The 18,078-nt window shown below is 41.8% G+C and overlaps 1 protein-coding gene across 1 annotated transcript in view; it reads right to left on the bottom strand.

Moving 5' to 3' along the window:
* Positions 1 to 1,298: 1,298 nt before the first annotated feature.
* The window catches only part of ADAMTSL1 (ADAMTS like 1), a 468,435-nt gene continuing 451,655 nt past the window's right edge, over positions 1,299 to 18,078 (bottom strand). Inside the window, 6 exon segments of the mRNA XM_072860932.1 lie at positions 1,299 to 1,405; positions 3,002 to 3,222; positions 4,502 to 4,611; positions 7,741 to 7,948; positions 10,662 to 10,842; positions 11,898 to 12,098. Coding sequence (XP_072717033.1) covers positions 1,299 to 1,405; positions 3,002 to 3,222; positions 4,502 to 4,611; positions 7,741 to 7,948; positions 10,662 to 10,842; positions 11,898 to 12,098 — 1,028 coding nt within the window.

The following is an 18,078-nucleotide window of genomic DNA, read 5'->3' as shown; positions in this document are numbered from 1 at the left end:
TTTTTAGATCGTATCTTCAGGGTATTATATATGGGCTTAAAAGTGTGCTGCTTTATAGCACCTGTTTTGTTGTGGGAGGCAGCTGGAGAGGAGCAAGTTTGTTAAAAATTATTGACATTAGTCCTCTGGGGCTGATGCTGAATCCATTCTATTTCTACTGAGTAGGAATAACCACAAGAAATCAGTGGTTATTCCTCTGATTCCACTCTTTTCTACTACTTGTCCAACAGGCTTGGCTGCCAGGAGAGAGAAAGTTCATGTTAGCGGGACAGGAAAACCCACTTCCTCAAGTTCCTTTCCAAAACCCCAGGTCTGAAAGCACCTGAACTCTGGGAACTGGTACTCCTCTCTTTTCCAAATAAGTGTTAGTAGGATACAGTATGCTAAGTAGCTCCTGTTACTACAGACAATTGCTATCTTTCCTTCCTGTGATCTCTACAGGACAGCATTTGCAGGTTTGTACTACAGTCTGTCAATGGCAGATCATACTTTTTCTCCTTCTCCTGGATAATAATTAACATCATCACCTCACTTCTGTGCTGAGGACAACCCTCCTATCCCCAATCCTCCCTCACAAGCACAACCTGGGAACATTTTCAGGTGTATTTTAGACTCACTCTTGTTACACACCATTGTTCAACTTCCCCAGACACCAGATCCTCAAAGATCACGAGGACCTCCCCCGAAATCACTTGAAGGCCTGGCGTGGGAAGGAGAGAGAGATTTAGTGAGAAGAAAAGGAATCCAATCTTGGATGTAACAGGTTTATAAAGCAAAATCATATGCTTATATTCTCAAAGTAGTCTAAGATAGATGAAGTATCTGTTTACTGCATAGCTGAATTTTTAGTTTAGCCTTTTTTTTTCTCCAGTACCTCAACCTGTCAAGCTGTTTGATTATTTGCTTCATATCGTGGTGGTCCAATGAGATGCTAGGTTTTTACTCTGATCTGCTTCCCTGTCTGTCTGTTGGTGTATCCCCAGGCATGTACTTGGATTATGGGGCAGCCCCGCTCCTCTCAGGCCCATTGCTGGTGGCGTGGTGCACACTGACTCTTTGTGGTCTACCCTCATGACTGTGTTTTGCTGCATTCTGTCTCCCAGATTCATAGAAGGGAAAACTTGTCAAGTCCCTTTACAACAATTTGGTAAAAGGTTTTCTTTTTTTTTGAAAAGGGAAATAAATAAATAAAATGAAAAAAAAGAATTCCATTCCACTTAGATTTTCTGTAAAAGTCCTTGCCTCAGTGAAGCAAAGGCTGTGATCCCCTTGTTCCTCCATTTTCATTGCTTTTGTCTTCAAGCTTTTCCACAAGTCCCACAGCAGCGTGACTTGAACTGGGTGAGCTGGCAGAGTTTGAGCTGCTTCACTTTCTCACAGTACCTTGTAGTGTCTCTGCACTCCACTGCCAAAGGGGAAACAAAAAGGAGAAATGGTGATGAAGCAATGAAAGAAGGATTTCTTACCTGAGAACATTTCATGGGGTGGCCAAGAGGGGACCAAGACAGCTTTGTGTTGGGAGCTCTCACTAGGAGCATGAGCTTGACTTGCTGCAAAGACTGAGAGGGGACTTCCATCAGCCAAAGGCTCAAAGGAGAATGTGGTGGGCAGCCTTTGCTTTCAGAGCCTGGGGAGAGGGCTTCTGAGGCTGCTCCAACACTCTGCCAGTTTGTCATCTACCAGAATCTTAGGGAGGCTTTAGGAATTTCATAACAGTTGTTAAACCAAAGATGAAGTAGTAAATAAAACTGGTAACTTATTTTAACAGAGCAGCTCAAAAGCACTTTGGCCAATCTTTTGCATTTGAAGAGACAGTGTGTGGGAGTGCTACCCCAGCTGACCGGGTGTTGTGTAGTGCTTTTCACATGTGTGTTGCAGAATACAGCCCGGGGTGAAGATGTTAAGACACTTTTTGAACTCCCCTAGGACTTAGGTCCTGGTATCATTTGGACAGTTTTTAAGGCCCGCGGCCTCCTGCTTTTGAGCTCCAGATTGGAAAACGTTCCAGTATCCCTGCAAGACCTTGGCTGTGTAATTGCCTGAAGGAGTCCCACTTCCCATGCTAAGGCTGGAAAGAGGATCATCACAAAGCAGTTGTACAGCCCTCTCCCATAATGTCTGTGCCAAATAACTCCATTCTTGTCTAGATGTGGGATGTTTCTATGTAGCAGGAAGAGGCTGGAGGGACAGCAAAGGTCTTGCTTGGTACCTGTAAGCTTCCTCGGCCCTTCCACTTCCATTAGGGCACCCCAAATTCAGCTCATGGATTTGGACCTATGGAGTCTGCTTTGCCTCTACTGAGAGGGAGTGTCAGAGCTGGCATGGCCGTACGCAAGTGCAGGCAGGTTCTGCTGCTGCTTCTATGACGATTGCACAGCAACTGGCTTTCATGCAAGAGGATGGGATCTGTCCATCAAAATCAACACGTGAAGTGGGAGCTGGGGCAAATGAAAAGACGGTGATTTACACTTGTGCTGCCCTTTTTTTCCCAAGCAGACATTGCCATAGTGGGGCATCATTTCCAAAGAGGCACATCATCTTTTCTTTTTTTTTTTTTTTTTTTTTTTTTTAAATATTTGTAACTTTCCTAGTCCTTTGGCAGGCCCAATTAGTTGCTTGTCACCTGAAAGCAAGCGGCTTCCACTCCAGGAATTCCCATCATCAACCTACCCACTGGATTTAGACTTACTGTATTTTAACTATAGCCAGCAGTCTGTGATTCATGTTTTTCTTTCTGTCTGTACTACAAATGGAAAGTTAAGACTGCACACACTATTAGAAAGGGGATGCGATCCCAGCACTAACACCATCGCCAACAAACTGCAATGGGCACCATTCCCCCTGGGGCGCTGAGTTTTGGACACTGCATTTTGCACATGTTCAGGCTGGAGGTTCCCCAGGACAGCCAGCTGCAAGGTCCAATGCTGCATTTCTGAGAGATGGCTCTGCCTTCTTTCCCACCCCCGGGGCCACACTGCCTCCCCTCCCCTCAGCAACATACTGTTTTCACAGGGCATGATGTTGCAGCGCTGCCAGTTCGCCGGCCGCGGCCTCCAGGAGCAGTGATGCTCCAGCACAGGCTTGTTGGTACGGACGTGCACGCAGTCCACACGCCGGGACTGGAAGCCGTAGTTTCCGCATGTAGCCGTGCAGGCAGTCCACAGGCTGACCCTCCAGTGCACGCCGCAGACATCGGTCCAGCAGTTCTGGGTGCTCAAAGGCCTGTGGGCAGGAGGGAGGGAGGGGTGACCCGTCACCACGCTGCCCAGGGAGCAAGCACACACCACTCTGGGTGTCATGCAAGGTCTGGGGACAGCAAGCCTTGCATATTCCACACGTAATTTGCTCGGAGCACCGTATGGGTCAAGTCTTCAATGGGTGCAAGTTGGGGTAACTCCAGTGCACTGAAAGGCAGTTTGTAGCTGCACTCAAGGACCAGACCCTCAGTGGGCACACACTGGTATAGCACTACCAGAGCTAAATGACCATTTGAACTATTTGAGGATTTGGCCAAAATGCCCTCTCCATGAAGTGCCAAACCACAGAATCACAGAATCACAGAATCATATAGGTTGGAAAAGACCTTTAAGATCATCGAGTCCAACCGTAAACCTAACACTACCAAGACCACCACTACACCATGTCCCTAAGCACCTCATCCGAATGTCTTTTAAATACCTCCAGGGATGGTGACTCAACCACTTCCCTGGGCAGCCTGTTCCAATGCTTGATAACCCTTTCAGTGAAGTAAAATTTCCTAATATCCAGTCTAAACCTCCCCTGGTGCAACTTGAGGCCATTTCCTCTTGTCCTAGAGGTCCACTGACAAGAGGTCCGCTGACAAGATTCAGTGAGTGAAGTGGCAACCAGTAAGACCCAGCACGGCTTTGTAACTTTTTTATGGCTTTACAGCCAGTGGCAACAAAACTGATTCTCTGAAACCCTCCTTTTCCCTTCAATGCAGTCTCACAGAAGATGCATAGGCACACTTGGTTCCCACCTATGTGTCACACAGATAATGAAGATACATGAGCGGGAGCCAAAGAGCCAATTATATTAATTTTCAGTGATGATCAGGCATGATTTATATACCTAAGTCTCATGTAAAGTAAATATATCTTTACAATGTTGACAGTGGAGTTTATCTGCAGGAAAACAAAAGCCGTAGAACCCCTTTTTTCCCCCAGTTAGAGCTTTTGTTTAAATAAGACAGAAAGAGACTGGCAGTTTAAGAAGAGATAGCACAGCCTTTCAGTCAGGATTTGGCATGCCTAGAAGTCTTTCCAGTTATGGCCAACTAGTGTTTTTTTCTGGGGCTCCTAGGAACAAACAGTGAAGCCTGGGCTTAAGCCTGGTGAGATTTGTACCACGTAACTGTATGGGTTGCAGCATAACGTCTTTGTTACATAGGGGAAACCCAAAAGTTGTCAGTTAAGTCACTAGTCCATTCAACATCTCTGCAAAGGGTAGTGGTTTCAGACATAAGAGATTCCTGTCCTACCTTGGTAAGGCACTGCATTGATCCAATGGCACAGAAGTTCCATCTTTGGTCTGGCAAAATATCTGTCTGTGTTGTACAGCCAGTCGTGGTCCAATGCAAGGCCCATTACACTGTGAACACAGAAAAATCACTTATGGGAGGCAGGACATGTTCCCCTTTTATAAGACTGCTGGTGAAATGAAGTGCATACTGCCATGCAGTGACTGTTGAGCTTCCGAGCACTTCCTGCAGCTCTGCAGGCTTTGACGGCTGAGCGCACAGTCATCTTCTGCCCTACCTCACTCTCCTCCAGCAGCATTAAAACTGCATTTCTATACCTGCTGTGTAGATTCATTACCTCTCCTATTCAATAGTTCAATCTTAAATACATCTGTTTGTTAGGGCTAATAAAATGCTCTCATATCATTAGCCAAGAGCCTATGATCCATACAGGAAATCTCAATACATTCCTTTTATTGTGCATTTTACAGCTTGTACGATCACAATTTATGGGCAAATAGTTAGTAACCAAGAACACATTGAACCAAGAACATATTCCACTCCATTTAATAATTTAAAAGCATTGCAGGACAATAAACAAAGGCAGCAAGCATGACGAACACAGCAGATCTGCAAGCTTGCTCCAATACTGAGGTTACCCTAACCTATTCAAGCTTATCAATCACATGCTTGCTGTTTAAGTCTTCTAATCCTCTCCTTCGATTAAACTGTAATTAACTATAGGTATGAAGCATGTATTTGTGTTCTTTTAAAATTGTATCAACGGTTAGGAAACAGTTTGTTTTTCTAAGTATCTGGAAATTATATTCAAGAACAGACTGAAGGTTGAAGAAAGGGACCTTAACGTGAGGGAGGAATTTTTGCCAGGGGAGGGCTGCTGACCAATCCCTCTGCCCCCTTCACTCCCCCATCAGTAGGAGCCCTATTTCACGCTACCATGCACTCCTCACATAATACTCCCTTCCTACTGCTATTTCTTCCCTCCCTGACAAGTGGGACAGACAAGCAGCGATTGCCAGGTTTCCAGTTGCTGCCAGTCAACCCCCTTGCTAAGCAAGGTGGATGGAAATGTCATTTGTTGGAGTATGTGGAGCACTTCTGCGATATCTGCAGGGGCTAGCAGTCCTCATCACCAGCAAGCCCGAGTCACTAGTTTTAAAACACTATGGGATTACCTAGCGGAGATCAAAATGCCACTAATGTTAAATGAAGGAAAGGAATTCATTCTAGAGGTGGGGGTAGAGTAAGTAGTCTGTTTTTTTCTCTTTGAGTTGGGAAAGTTGGTCACTACACCTGGGCAACAGGGACCTGATACCCCATGATACTATGGAGAAGGTCATCGATCCACTGAGCCACTGAGCCATTGATATGTTCCTAGCTGTAATTAGATAACAGTCTTCTGGCTTGGAGACTGAGCTGTATAGAATCATGTGGGACTTGATTTTTTTCTTTAAGCTAGGTAGAAGAAATATTATGTTATAATGCACAGAGGTTAGGTCTAACAAATTAATTCAGACCTCTTTGATTGTCTCAGCTGAGTATGATGTCATGGGGAACAATATAGCCCATAATGATCTACAACATAAGGATGAGGTAATTGGCTTTTTGCAAGGCTAATCCAGTCCTTACCTGGAATTCCACAGGGAGTGCTTCTTTCATATAAAAGGATAATTCCAAGCTTTATTCATAAATGTAATACAATAACTCAATCACCTTTCATGAGACAGATTTCCAAAATACACAGGCAAGAGTTAAATGAAGTTGTTTTCAAGTAGTGAACAATAACAAGTTCTAGTAGCTGAAGACACTTTTTACTACCAACATAGTAAAAAAACCTGATACAGCGCAATGTATTGTGCATATAACCCCAAGCAAATACAGAATGCATGTGGTTATTAATAACAAACTATCATATTACTCTAACCTCTAATACAATGAGATAGCATTTGCCATTGCTTTCAAACTGACTTACCACACACTAATTAGAAAAAGAGGCAAAATATTTAATGGTAGCTCCCTATATGTCAAGACTGATAGTTATTACTCTGGGTAATTATTTTCTTAGCCTCTTCTTGCATGGTAAGAAGCCTCCCTTCTATACCTTTACCTGACTCATCATTTCAATTAGATGTATGACTAGTTTGGTTTGGTCAAACTGCTTTTTCTTTTTCCCTGTGAAAATGTTTATTTCACCAAAAGTGATGTTAAAGTAGTATTGGTATCTGGCTTTAACCTCTAGCAAAATTGGCTTCTGTGGTTTTAACCCTGTCTCTCATTCACACTGGAATGCTATACTCCTGTGTGAATCACCACTCTGGAGATGTTTGGGCTAAAATCTGTGAGTTTCTACCCCTAAGTCTGGACTGTAGTGGACTCATCAACCTTCACATATGGCTCAGTTAAGCTGGAGCGGAGAGAAAAGGGAGGAAAGCACATAGTAATGACTGGTCCCACGTTATAACTGACTACATATTGACAAGTGTATTTTCAGGAAATATCATAGCAAAGACAAAGACAAAACTCTTTGTCACAAAGACAAACTTTTTGTCACAAAGACAAAACTCTTCTGTGGATTCCCACAATAAAGCAATTTAATTCTAAATACTTGGAACATTTGGTATTTATGGAGTGAAGCTTTTTAACATCTGATCATTGTATGAAGCTGCAAGGAGAGAATTTGAAGATCTGCAAAACAGCATGAAGTAGTCTGTAAATGCTTTTAGCCCTCCATTCTACTTTTCATCATGAAGCAAATCAAGAAAGCTCCCACTTTTTGGCGTTCTCAGGCAACTTAAGTAGCTTTGTAAAACTGGGTTATTGTACAACTCCCCCACCCCAAACATATCACAATCATCAGTCCTGACTCCTGCCAGCCAAAACTGAAATACACTCACTGGGTGGTAAGGGGAATTAAGACTTGGAGAAGGCTGTTTCCCAGATGTGTCACCTGTCACTATAAAGAGGATCTGCACAACTTTCCACTGGGGACAATACAGGGGTCTGCAGTAAAAGTCCTGTTCACAAGCAGCATTTCTAGGGATTGTGGGAAACTACAGAAATCCAAGCATGCAGTGCATGAAACATGGAGTTGAAAGAGCTGAGCAAATCAGTTGCCTTCTCAAAAGCCTGCAGACCATAACCTAAAGATACCAGGGTGCAAAATCACTCCTCTCATTTTCCATCACTTTTTTCTAGCCCACACTATGAGGCTGTCCTTGGACTGCTGGCTTGTTCCTTACCTGGCCCCAGGAGGAGGCCACCCACTCAACACAGGGCTGCCTGTTACAGTTCTGTGTGTCCACAGGGCGCTTGGACACCTGGGCACAAGCCTCATTCGACATGGGGACAGAGCTGCCTTTTGCTGTCAGGCGCTGACATGTCACTCTCCGCATCTGGATGCCTCCACTGCAGCTCCGTGTGCAAGGAGACCACGATGTCACCATCCACCTGTGAGAGAAAGGCAAACAGGTCAGGGAGCAGATAGGTGCCACCATCTGCAGGATCATTGGTGTCAACAGGTCTTTATGTATCGGACCAAAGAAAGGCAACAATGGCTTGGTTCATTTAGTGTGTGATCCTGGAAGGTGCTGAGTGCTTCAGCCTCCCATAGTAGTCACTGAAAACTGCTCAGAGGATGAAAGCTGAGAAAAGAGCACATTTTTCATTAAATAATCTTTCTCAAGGCTCTTTGGGCCCAGAATTAATTTTCTAGCCCTTAAGGCTGTTTTTAAAGGCTTAGTAAATATTTCTAGCCCAGGCACAGGGGTTGGACATGACAGCTCTTACACAACTGTGCCACAGAGGCCTCGGTCACAGGCTACAGTCACAACGCCAGCAATGACTAGCCCATTTACACCCCTTAGTAGTGAAACTATCTCCGTGAAGTTGCTGGAGTAGCTTACAGGCCACTTTGAACTTGCTGCTGACAGAATAGCCAAAAGCCTGCTGGGTCCTGCTGGTGTCTGTCTGCTTTGTTATGCCCCTGACAGCTAGGATAATCCAGAAAAGCCTGAAGGTTGATCAGGTATAGGGCCTGCGCATAGTCAGCCCAGGGACAAAGGACACCTTTCTTCTTTCCTCTTGAGCTCAGACCATGCATTTGCCAGCTGAGGCTGAGGCTTTGAACCCCTGTATGCTGGGGTTTAAAAAATCCAGTCTAACTAGTAAAAAGCCTGTAAAAACAGAAAATAATAGTCAGGTCCAAACTCTTACCAAGATGGACAACACATTTTGTCTCTTTAAGGATCATTAAGTGAAACACTCTGTACAGTTGGGTTTGGGAAGGAGGTAGGTAGGAACAGGAAGGATGGGACTGAGTACTAGTTTCCTGAAGAGTTTTATGGTCAAGTCAGCAGTTTGCTTCATTAAATTTCAGGATACTCAGCAGGATTTGTGTGGTTTTGGGAGGAAAATAGTGCCTATCACGTCCCTCACCTGCAGTGTTTATGATTACTTTACAAAATAGGCAATAGGCGTTCTCCAGCCCCATGGAGAGGCATCCATTGCTATTCCCCAGTCTTTTGCGGGTGATTAACTCCTATGGTCACAGAAATCAGTATCTAAACAAACACACTCCCAACACAGAAAACAAAAACACTGCTACTTTTTTTCATGCAATTTGGTGAGGTTGAATCTGAAGTTTCCACACCCCTCGTAAAGCTCTGCTCTGCATTTCAATCAACTTTTATTTCCCAGCTTACATCTCAGCAGTTTCTCAGGAGCTGAGGGAGGATTGTGGGTTGCGTTACAGTTCAGGGAAGGTATAAAAAGACATAAAACATTCCCACGGAATTTACTGCCATCACCAAGGAAAACTGCTGCTAATGAGTATGTTTCATATTTCATTAAATCTCTTTTGGTTTCCTTCTTATGACTCAGCTGGCAAGTCAGAAAACATTTGCTTGCAAAGAGGGGTAGGAATAAATTTTAAAAGGTAATTAAACAGAACCTTGCCATATACCCAAGACACAGCAAGAGTGGTAAATCTGGCCGCTTACTTCTCATCAGATTGCTTAGCACCTCTCCTTGCCTCAACTTAGACTCTCTTTTTTAATACAAGTCCCAAATCACTGTTGAATGAGAGAAGCTGTACTAAATTTCTCTTGATATCCTGACTACTTTTAAGTGCTTGTATACTGAAACACACCATGTCCACAGTGGAAATAAGGGAGAGGAGGGAGTAAAAACCCAGAAAAATATGGAAAAGCATGTTTAAACATCTCAGCTAAGGAGCTACTGAATTGCAGAAGTAGGACATTTTTAACATGTAGCAACATGTAGCAATAACACGACATTGATTCTCTACATAGGCACTCAGGATGTACTCTTCTTTGCACCAAAGGGTGCCAAAGAAGGGAAGTGTTTTGTGTGGGGAGGAAGCGGCAGAGGAAGACCTAAGTGTAGTCAGAAGTCTTTCAAGCTGTCCTGGCTCCATTGTGTTTAACAGTAACTGAAAAACAGGGGATTACAGGGGCAGAGAGTTACAATCCCAAGGAAATCACAAGCTAGCGATCTCCAAAAGGAGGCAGAACTCAGACTGACCCCTCTTCATGCCCACTAGATCTGATGGGATGTGCCTATTTTACAAAAGACTTTTCCTCTCTGCTATGGGAATTCTCTGCAGCTGCAGCTACAGTGCTGCCTGTATTGATGTTCAGGCAACACAGGAACTCAGAATAAAACCCCAAAACAGCTGCTAAACCTATCTTCTTGTCTGTTATATTGTTGGGATAAACTGGTATGAAATCATATGGAACACAAAAAAGATACGACCCTACAGTTCTTGGGTGACAAAACTCCCATACATACAGAGCTCAGAACAGGCATGATATTTACATCCAACATAGGGTGGGGCTGGAATCACCCAAGACAACTCAAGCTGTGAACTTTGCTAGTAAAGAGTAGGCAATATACTCTCTATTATTTTCTAACCTAATTATTGAAGGAGTAAACTCTCTTTCTACCATGTACTGTCAATGTTTTCTACAAAGCTTGCTACAATTTCCAACTGTCTATGTTAAGCACTCATAAACTCCCTTTTAGCCATGACTTTTCTCCAGACAGGCACCAGAGAGGCTGCAATGGCATGATGTCCAGTGCAAAGAACTCTTCAAGCACATCTTAAAAGCATGTATGACATTATAACATGAAACAGACGAACCGTGAAGGGCAGTCTCTCCTGTTACATGCGATGGGCTGCAGGGCTGGCTTGGGCTTCTCTTTGCAGTGGGATATGTTGACTTCGGCCCCATCCAGTAAGCACCTCAGCTGGGGCAGCTGCACCCCTTTGTGGCCGCAGGAAGCCGAACAAGCCATCAGCTTGTCCACTGACCACCGGTATTCTGCCAAAAAGTGTGGGAGAGACACGTTAACACTCAAAAACTGCCAGCAGGAGACCCTCTGAAAAGAGAGTCAGAGGTGCTCTCCAGGATGAAATATTTGGACTCGGTGTCTCATGTGAACGGGAGCTACCTATGACTACAAGGCACCAGGCAATGAACAAAGGAGGAACAGGATTCCAGCTGGTGTAAGCCACTGACTGTCTTTGGTGTAACAAACCCATTTTTCTGGTACTTAGAAGCATCAGGCATGCAAAGTGAATGACGTGGTAGAGCAGTTAAGTGAAGCCAGGTGCCAGTGATGCAGGACATTGCATTTGTATTTTTAAAGGGATGTGATTTAGTGAAGATGTGGCTGACTGCGGTTACCAGCAGTATCTATGATTCTATGATCTTACAACAGCATGTTTCTCACCAGGTAGATCATGCAGATAATAATTCCTGAAGATAAATGGGGGAGTTGCAATACATTTAAAATTTTATGGCAAAATTTAAGGAAACGTTAAATTCTTCTCCACTCCATCTCTGACAATTGGAGCAATGAAAACTGCATATTCTTTCCCAACAGATCTGCATTGCTCTGTTCTGTGGCTTTATTACCTTCAGCTTATTTCTAGGGTAAATGTAACAGTTGCAGCATTTTTTTAAGTGAGGGATTTTTAAGCAAGAAGAGACTGTGAAACACTCACTTTAGCAGATTAACAAAGGGGCTTCTAATTTTAGGGGTTCAAACTGTGACACCTCTGTCTTGAATTTCTGGACAAGAAAATTGTCCAGACTCAACAAGCGTAAGTGTAGCTTGAATCAGTAAGATGTGTTTTATTCTCAGCTGGCCAGAAATATCAGGCATCATTTTGGTAAAGTAAAAACTAAAAACTGCAAGGTACCTGGTAGTCCTGCAAATCTATATCCATGGCAGTAAAACATCAAAACATCTATTTCCTGCTGTGCATGACAGTCCTGGCTTCATAGAGGAGAAATCCAGGATGAGAAAGGTAGTGCAGGGATGTCCATGGCAAGAGCTTCACAGGGCAGCAGGACTGAAACTGGAAAGTTACCTTGTATAGCCAGGGACGTTTTTTGCATGAGTGAGCCGGCCTCATTCTGAGCAAGGCAGCTGAATTCACCATCAGGAGCATCACTGACATTGAATATCTGAAGCACCCGGCCCGCTGCCAGGATGCGATGCTGCAGACTGAGAGGCTCGCCAGAGTAAAGCCAGGTGATGTTCGGGGTTGGATGACCATCCACAGCACAACCTAAAAAACCAGGGACATGAAAGAAACCTGCTGAGTACTGAACTTGCTGCAAAATTACATGCTTTGAAGTAGTCAAAATTAGGGGAAAAAGTTTATTCCATCCCATTTTCTCCTCATTTTCTCCTAATGAAAAATAGGAATACTGTGGTAACAAATACTTTCTCATCAGCTGAAAAAAAAATTATCCAAATTAGTTAATCAGCCATAAGAAAGTCTCAGATCAGTTTGGAAATACTTATATCAAGCCTTCTAAGTTTCCCATTATTTTGGTTCATCCTCATTTTAGTATTGAGGAAAGTGGGACAGTGAGGTTACACACCTAGCATAAGCTCAAGGAACATGCTTGAACAAGCAATACAAACAGAACTTGGTCTCCACACCTCCTATTTAAACCACAGGACCACCTTCCTCTCTTGTTTTTTATATTAAAAATCAGAAGTTTTTGTTACACCAAAGTTTACACAAGATTTTTGTTACACAAAAAACTGTTGAAAAAATGAAGAGATAAAATTGAGCCTTTAGAATTTTTTTGTCACAGCAACAGGCGATTCTCTAAGCAACAACCAACCAAAACCAGCAACTGAAAAAAACCTGCTGTTCTGAAGCATTGTACGGGTATGCCTGTGGATCATTGGCACGGCTGATGAGGTTTAGTTTCACAGTGAGGTCTTTGCCTGTTGAGCTGAGAGAGAGTATCTGTAAGACTGTTTCCTGTGGTCCCCATACCAGCTTGCACACTTTGCCAGTTTCATGATGAATTGCAGAAGATTTGTGAGACTTGCATGTTCTGGAAAGACAGCTAAGTTGCCTTACATATTTCCTGGGGAAAAAGAAAGAACTAGGCAATTTCAGTGGTGCAACCCATCCACACCAATTGCAGGGGTAGGGAGCCAGAAAAACCATACGCAAGGGATGGCATATATTACTTGGCCTGCGTGTGGCTTAGGCTAGTCCTGCACTTCCATGCATCGCACTGATAAATGAAAGGTCTGGGTAAGTTTCTGTGAATGCAATCTACACTGATTGTTAGTTTGTTATACTGCAGCTTTACTCTGTTTTGTTTATATTAGTATGTATGTATGTGTAATGAATGACTTTATTGTATACAAAATCCCTTCTGAAAGAAGTGTACTATACAAACAAACATAACATATATACATGAACATTCACACTAGCACTGTTCAAAAGGAATAGGATAAAAAAAGGAAGAGTACAAATTTAAAATACTAAAAGATGGAAAACTGTTCTAAGATTAAGAAATAACTCCATCAGCTGATACTTCTTCATTGTCATCTCCATGTCATTTAATTATTATCTATTATTCATTGAGACAAATAAGAATATGTATATGATGCCTTTGTAGCTGCATTACTCAATGAAGAGACATTGCAATGTGACATTTTTGTTCCTATTCTTCCTTTCATTCTTGTCTGTCCACCTGAGGAGATCCTCAACTAACATATACTGAGCAAGTACTGTTCCTACGAGAGAGATAAGATGACTTATAGTTGCTGCAATCAAGATTTTATTTAAATATACATTTTTTCCCTAAGAATTTACCTATACATTACTGAGGTGCCTATCACTGCAAGACTAAAAATATCATTTTCATTAATCTACCCAGGAAGGCTAACCAGTTTGATTTCCAACCATTGTCAAGACCAAATCCTTGAGGAGCACATTACTTTGTTTAGGAACCCTTGCTGACCTTCTTTTGACTTTTGTCACTCCCCTAAAGTAACACTAGGGACTGGGCTACTGTAGTCTTTACTTGTCTGCCTTTTACCACTAATCATACATCCAGTTACATTATTCCTATGGCAGAAGATGCTGCTTGGCCCATGACAATTGAAGCTTTCTTGCTGATACAAAGCAGAAGAACTCATACAAGATGGAAAAAGCCAGTGGTGACCCATGGCATGTCCCAGCTGTTTTCATGCTGACAGGTAGATCCAGGCACTGAGGAGACCCCATCTGCTGCTCGGGAGGATAAATACTGGGCCTCTCACTGGTGCAGTGGATACATGGATCTTTGCTGTGTCCCCTGTTGCTGGCAAGCCCTGCCTGCATCCACAGTGGGGAAAGGTGTGGGCTGGATAAAGCTCCCTTTGTGGCTGGTTCATTCTGTGCAAAATAGGTATTACAGAGTACAAGGGCTCCCCGGTGGAAGGTGAGTGATGCCCACAGGAGGCTCTGCAGTTCCAATGATAATGTTTCACTGGCAAAGAACTAGTTAATGCAGCTAAATATTAAAAAAGAAGAGAAAAAAAGGGAGAAAAAGGCAGAGTGAGAGAGTGCACACTGTTCACAGTGGTCTCCCTCCTTCTCTTTTTCCACTTTTATTTATAAGGGTAAAGAGTCTTTGCTATTTGTTTTAATTTCTTCGGCAAGGTCTAAGGCAGTTTTACCCTTAGCAGTTCTCTCCCCAGTGCTCACTTCCTGACTACAAAGACACAGATTTCTTTGCTGCTCAGTCCTTTTTCCTATTTCTGTAAGCTCTCTATTCCTGCTATGCTTCATTTTACATTATTCCTCTTGTGCTGACCACTGATGCGTTTTTTCCTATTCTTGTGCTGAAAAACAACTCATTCAATTTCCCAGATATTCATTCTCAAGTAAATGAGTGACATGAAAGATTTCAGCCTCACAGGTTTAAGGCTGCCTAAGTTAAAACCAATGGAAAAAAAGGAATATACAGGAAATGGACAAACTTAACAGTAAGTGGCTGTAGACTTTTGCCTATAGAATTCTAATTTTTTATAGTTTGCTTGCCTTTTAAGATAGTTGTAGGGATTTCCACAGGTCAGCATATAGCCATGACAACTGACAAAGACATGCTGTGAGTTTGGTTTTACTGTTTGCATTTGCAAACAGTCTGCACAGGATAAATGAAGAAAGCAGAAAGGTCAGTTTGATGTTAAACACAGCAGAACTGAAATTGACTTCAGTGTGCAAATGGTCCTAGTTTGTGCCTGGTTTTATTTAAAAATTTTATTGTCAGGCAAAAAAATATAGTCTTCCTACTGCTGAGTATTTTACTTGCTTTATATATTATTTCTTCTTCCAAAATGTATATATAAAATATTAGCTAAAGGACCAGCCAGTAAACAATAATATGGGGGGGAAACCCCAAATGCTATTCCCTAGATACATTCTACCAGTGAGTAATTACTACTTTTTTTCATATTTAACAATAAAACTTTACTAACACTTATAAGACTCATATGTAATGGATACTCCTCATTTGTTTATGCAGAACAAGCATCAGTCACATTTCACGAGTGAAATTTCCTATAAGTTTCCCACGTGTATGGATGCATAAGCTGTGGGATAACGTTTTATGCATATTAAGTGAGAATCAGAGTACAATAAAAAAACATGTTCCATTAATATCCCCTTCTCATCTCCCAGGAATAATTTATTACCATTTAATGCAGATTACCAACACCTATTCTCTATTTCCTCCCATCCCTGTGGACATTGACTGCTTTATCCTTCTAAAGCTCAACACTTGTCCCTGTAACACCTGAGAAGGAAAAACTGGCTTTGTTTCCAGACAGCACAGCTATTGCAGAGCTTTAGTTCATCAGAACCCTTGGGAAGGCGAAAAGGAAAGATTTTTTTTGGACTGTTTCTGAGCAGTGAAAGCTCTGGCATGAGAGGGCCCTTCTCCTTCAGTCCTCCTTAAGCACAGAAAGGAAATACTGCCTTCAGCCTCCCTTCCAAAGTTTACTGTGACTCTGAATTCATTCAAAGCCAGGATGAGTCACGGATGTGCAAAAGCTGGAAATACAAACAAAAATCTAATACAAATTATATCTTTTAGTAGGGAAAATGTTAATATTTCAAGGATAACAAGGGCATATTTGGAAAGGGAAGACCAATGTTTCACAACAATGCCAATAATTTATTGAGAGGAAAGAATAAATGTGCAGTGCAGGCCAAACTCAGCTCCCCATTATATCTCTGCAACACCTTCTGTGTGATTGTAGCTGCAGAAAGACTCTAGCCTACTGTGCTAATGCTAAGAGAACAAAATACAAAGCATGCATCACTCTCTCACTTGCAGACTTCAATGACAGAAAAAAACAAGTGCAAAGGCCGTTGATTTTAGGATTCCTTTTTTTAGCAGCCTGGTAGCTTAAATCAGCAGAACTGTATGGAAAACAATGGGAAAACATCAAACAAATTTTGCATGTACTTAATACAAGTAATTGTATTGTACATTACTTTTAATACAAACATTACTTGTAATACAATAAAAAAAATACAGCATTGCCTTTAAAAAAGATATCTACTCTTAAAATATATATTATTTTCATGCATTCATATTTGTCTAACAAATAGCTCTCTAATTTACTATCCCAGGCAATATTTCTAATATTTATTAAAGATGGAATCTGAGTGAAGTCTTCAGGTCAAGAGGAGGCAGTTTCTTTGAAATTTCTTTAAACAAAATAGTCCTACACTCTGAGCTCAACAAACTAACTTAGCTTTCCAGCTGCAGCCCTGAAGCTGCTGTGCTGTGGTAGGTAAGCTCACCTTTTCCATTCTCTTGGCAGCTAACCAAGGCACATGGAGGTGCATGCTGTCTTACCTGAGGCCAAGCCACGTGCCAGCAGTGGAGCTGGAAATCAAACTCTTGCTTTCTTAGTCTCAGGCCAATACTTTCATCTTTGGAAATTACTTCCTATTTAAGAGGTAGGTCTGGGTAGCATAGCCTGGATATAAACACACACTGTGGTATGCAGTTTGGATCCATTGGTATTAATGTTCAACTACATGCTTGTACCTTAAAATTCAGTTTTACACCCTTGCTATTCATCTGTGATCAGTCCTTGCAACATAGGCAAATGTTTGTGCTGCATTAGTTCAAAATACCTTGAATCAACAAAAAAAAGGCCAGATTTGAAAAAAGTAAGCATCCCAACTGGTTAGAGGCTGCATGTTTCAGGACATCACAAAGTACAACAAATGTAGCCCAGAAAGTTCACAGAAAACTTCAGCTAGACATACAAACCAGAAGGCCTATGCCCCTGCCTCTGCAAGTCACAGACATGTACTTATCCGAACATAAAATTGGGAGATGAAAGATGATTGCTGACTACTATCTGAAATGCCTGGCAAAGGAGGAGAGAAAGGATTTGGCACCAGAATTATTAATTATATTAAAACTGAAATAAAGCAAGCTAAAAAAAAGGATTTCTGCGATTCTGTATATATTTTACTAAGCTCTGACAGAAAAGTGTGGTATACCACAATACACTGTGTTAAAGCGATAAATATAATGCAGGTACAGGATTTGAAACATGACAGTATTTCCACTCTAATCTCTACATTCAAAGAGTTAAAGTATACTTGCAAAATAGAAACAAAATTAAGGATGAAATTAAGAACAAAATGGTTGGAATAAAATGTAGAGAAACCATAGATCAATCTGAATAGATACAAGCTTGGTGCTGAACTACTATGTCATAGTTCACACTGTACTACTGTGTTCACACTATGTACGTGAGTTCAGACTGGTACAGCGAAATACTTCATCAATTTCCTGTCATACCTGATTTTATCCTTAGGTGACTGAAATGAGAAGTGCATGTTAAACCTAAAACGGAGTTAAATTTAATTCCTTCCTGTATCTAACATAAGGAAGAAAATTTGGCAGGATGTAGACGACTTTTTAAAATGCTGTCACACCAAATGAAGGTAGGTAAGATCATGTCTGAAAGTCATATGTATGTAAAACCTGTTTTGCTGAAGTGGCAAAACTAAGAGACAAGTCTTTATAGTTTGTCTTATGGGGAAAGATTTTTCAATATAGTACAAAGTGTAAGTTTAAACAGACTCAGGGTGTTATGCAAATTACTTCTCAGTATGAAATAAAACTTATAAAAGGTAATGCGATCCTGAAAATCCCCAAAAGAAAGAATTAATGTTAATGCAAGTATAACCTTTATTTTTAATAGTTTAAAGGAGGTCA

This window comes from Ciconia boyciana, chromosome 4, assembly GCF_034638445.1.
Source record: "Ciconia boyciana chromosome 4, ASM3463844v1, whole genome shotgun sequence".
Classification (NCBI taxonomy): domain Eukaryota; kingdom Metazoa; phylum Chordata; class Aves; order Ciconiiformes; family Ciconiidae; genus Ciconia; species Ciconia boyciana.
The sequence above is the reverse complement of the archived record's forward strand: the minus strand, read 5'-3'. Positions and strand labels throughout refer to the sequence as shown.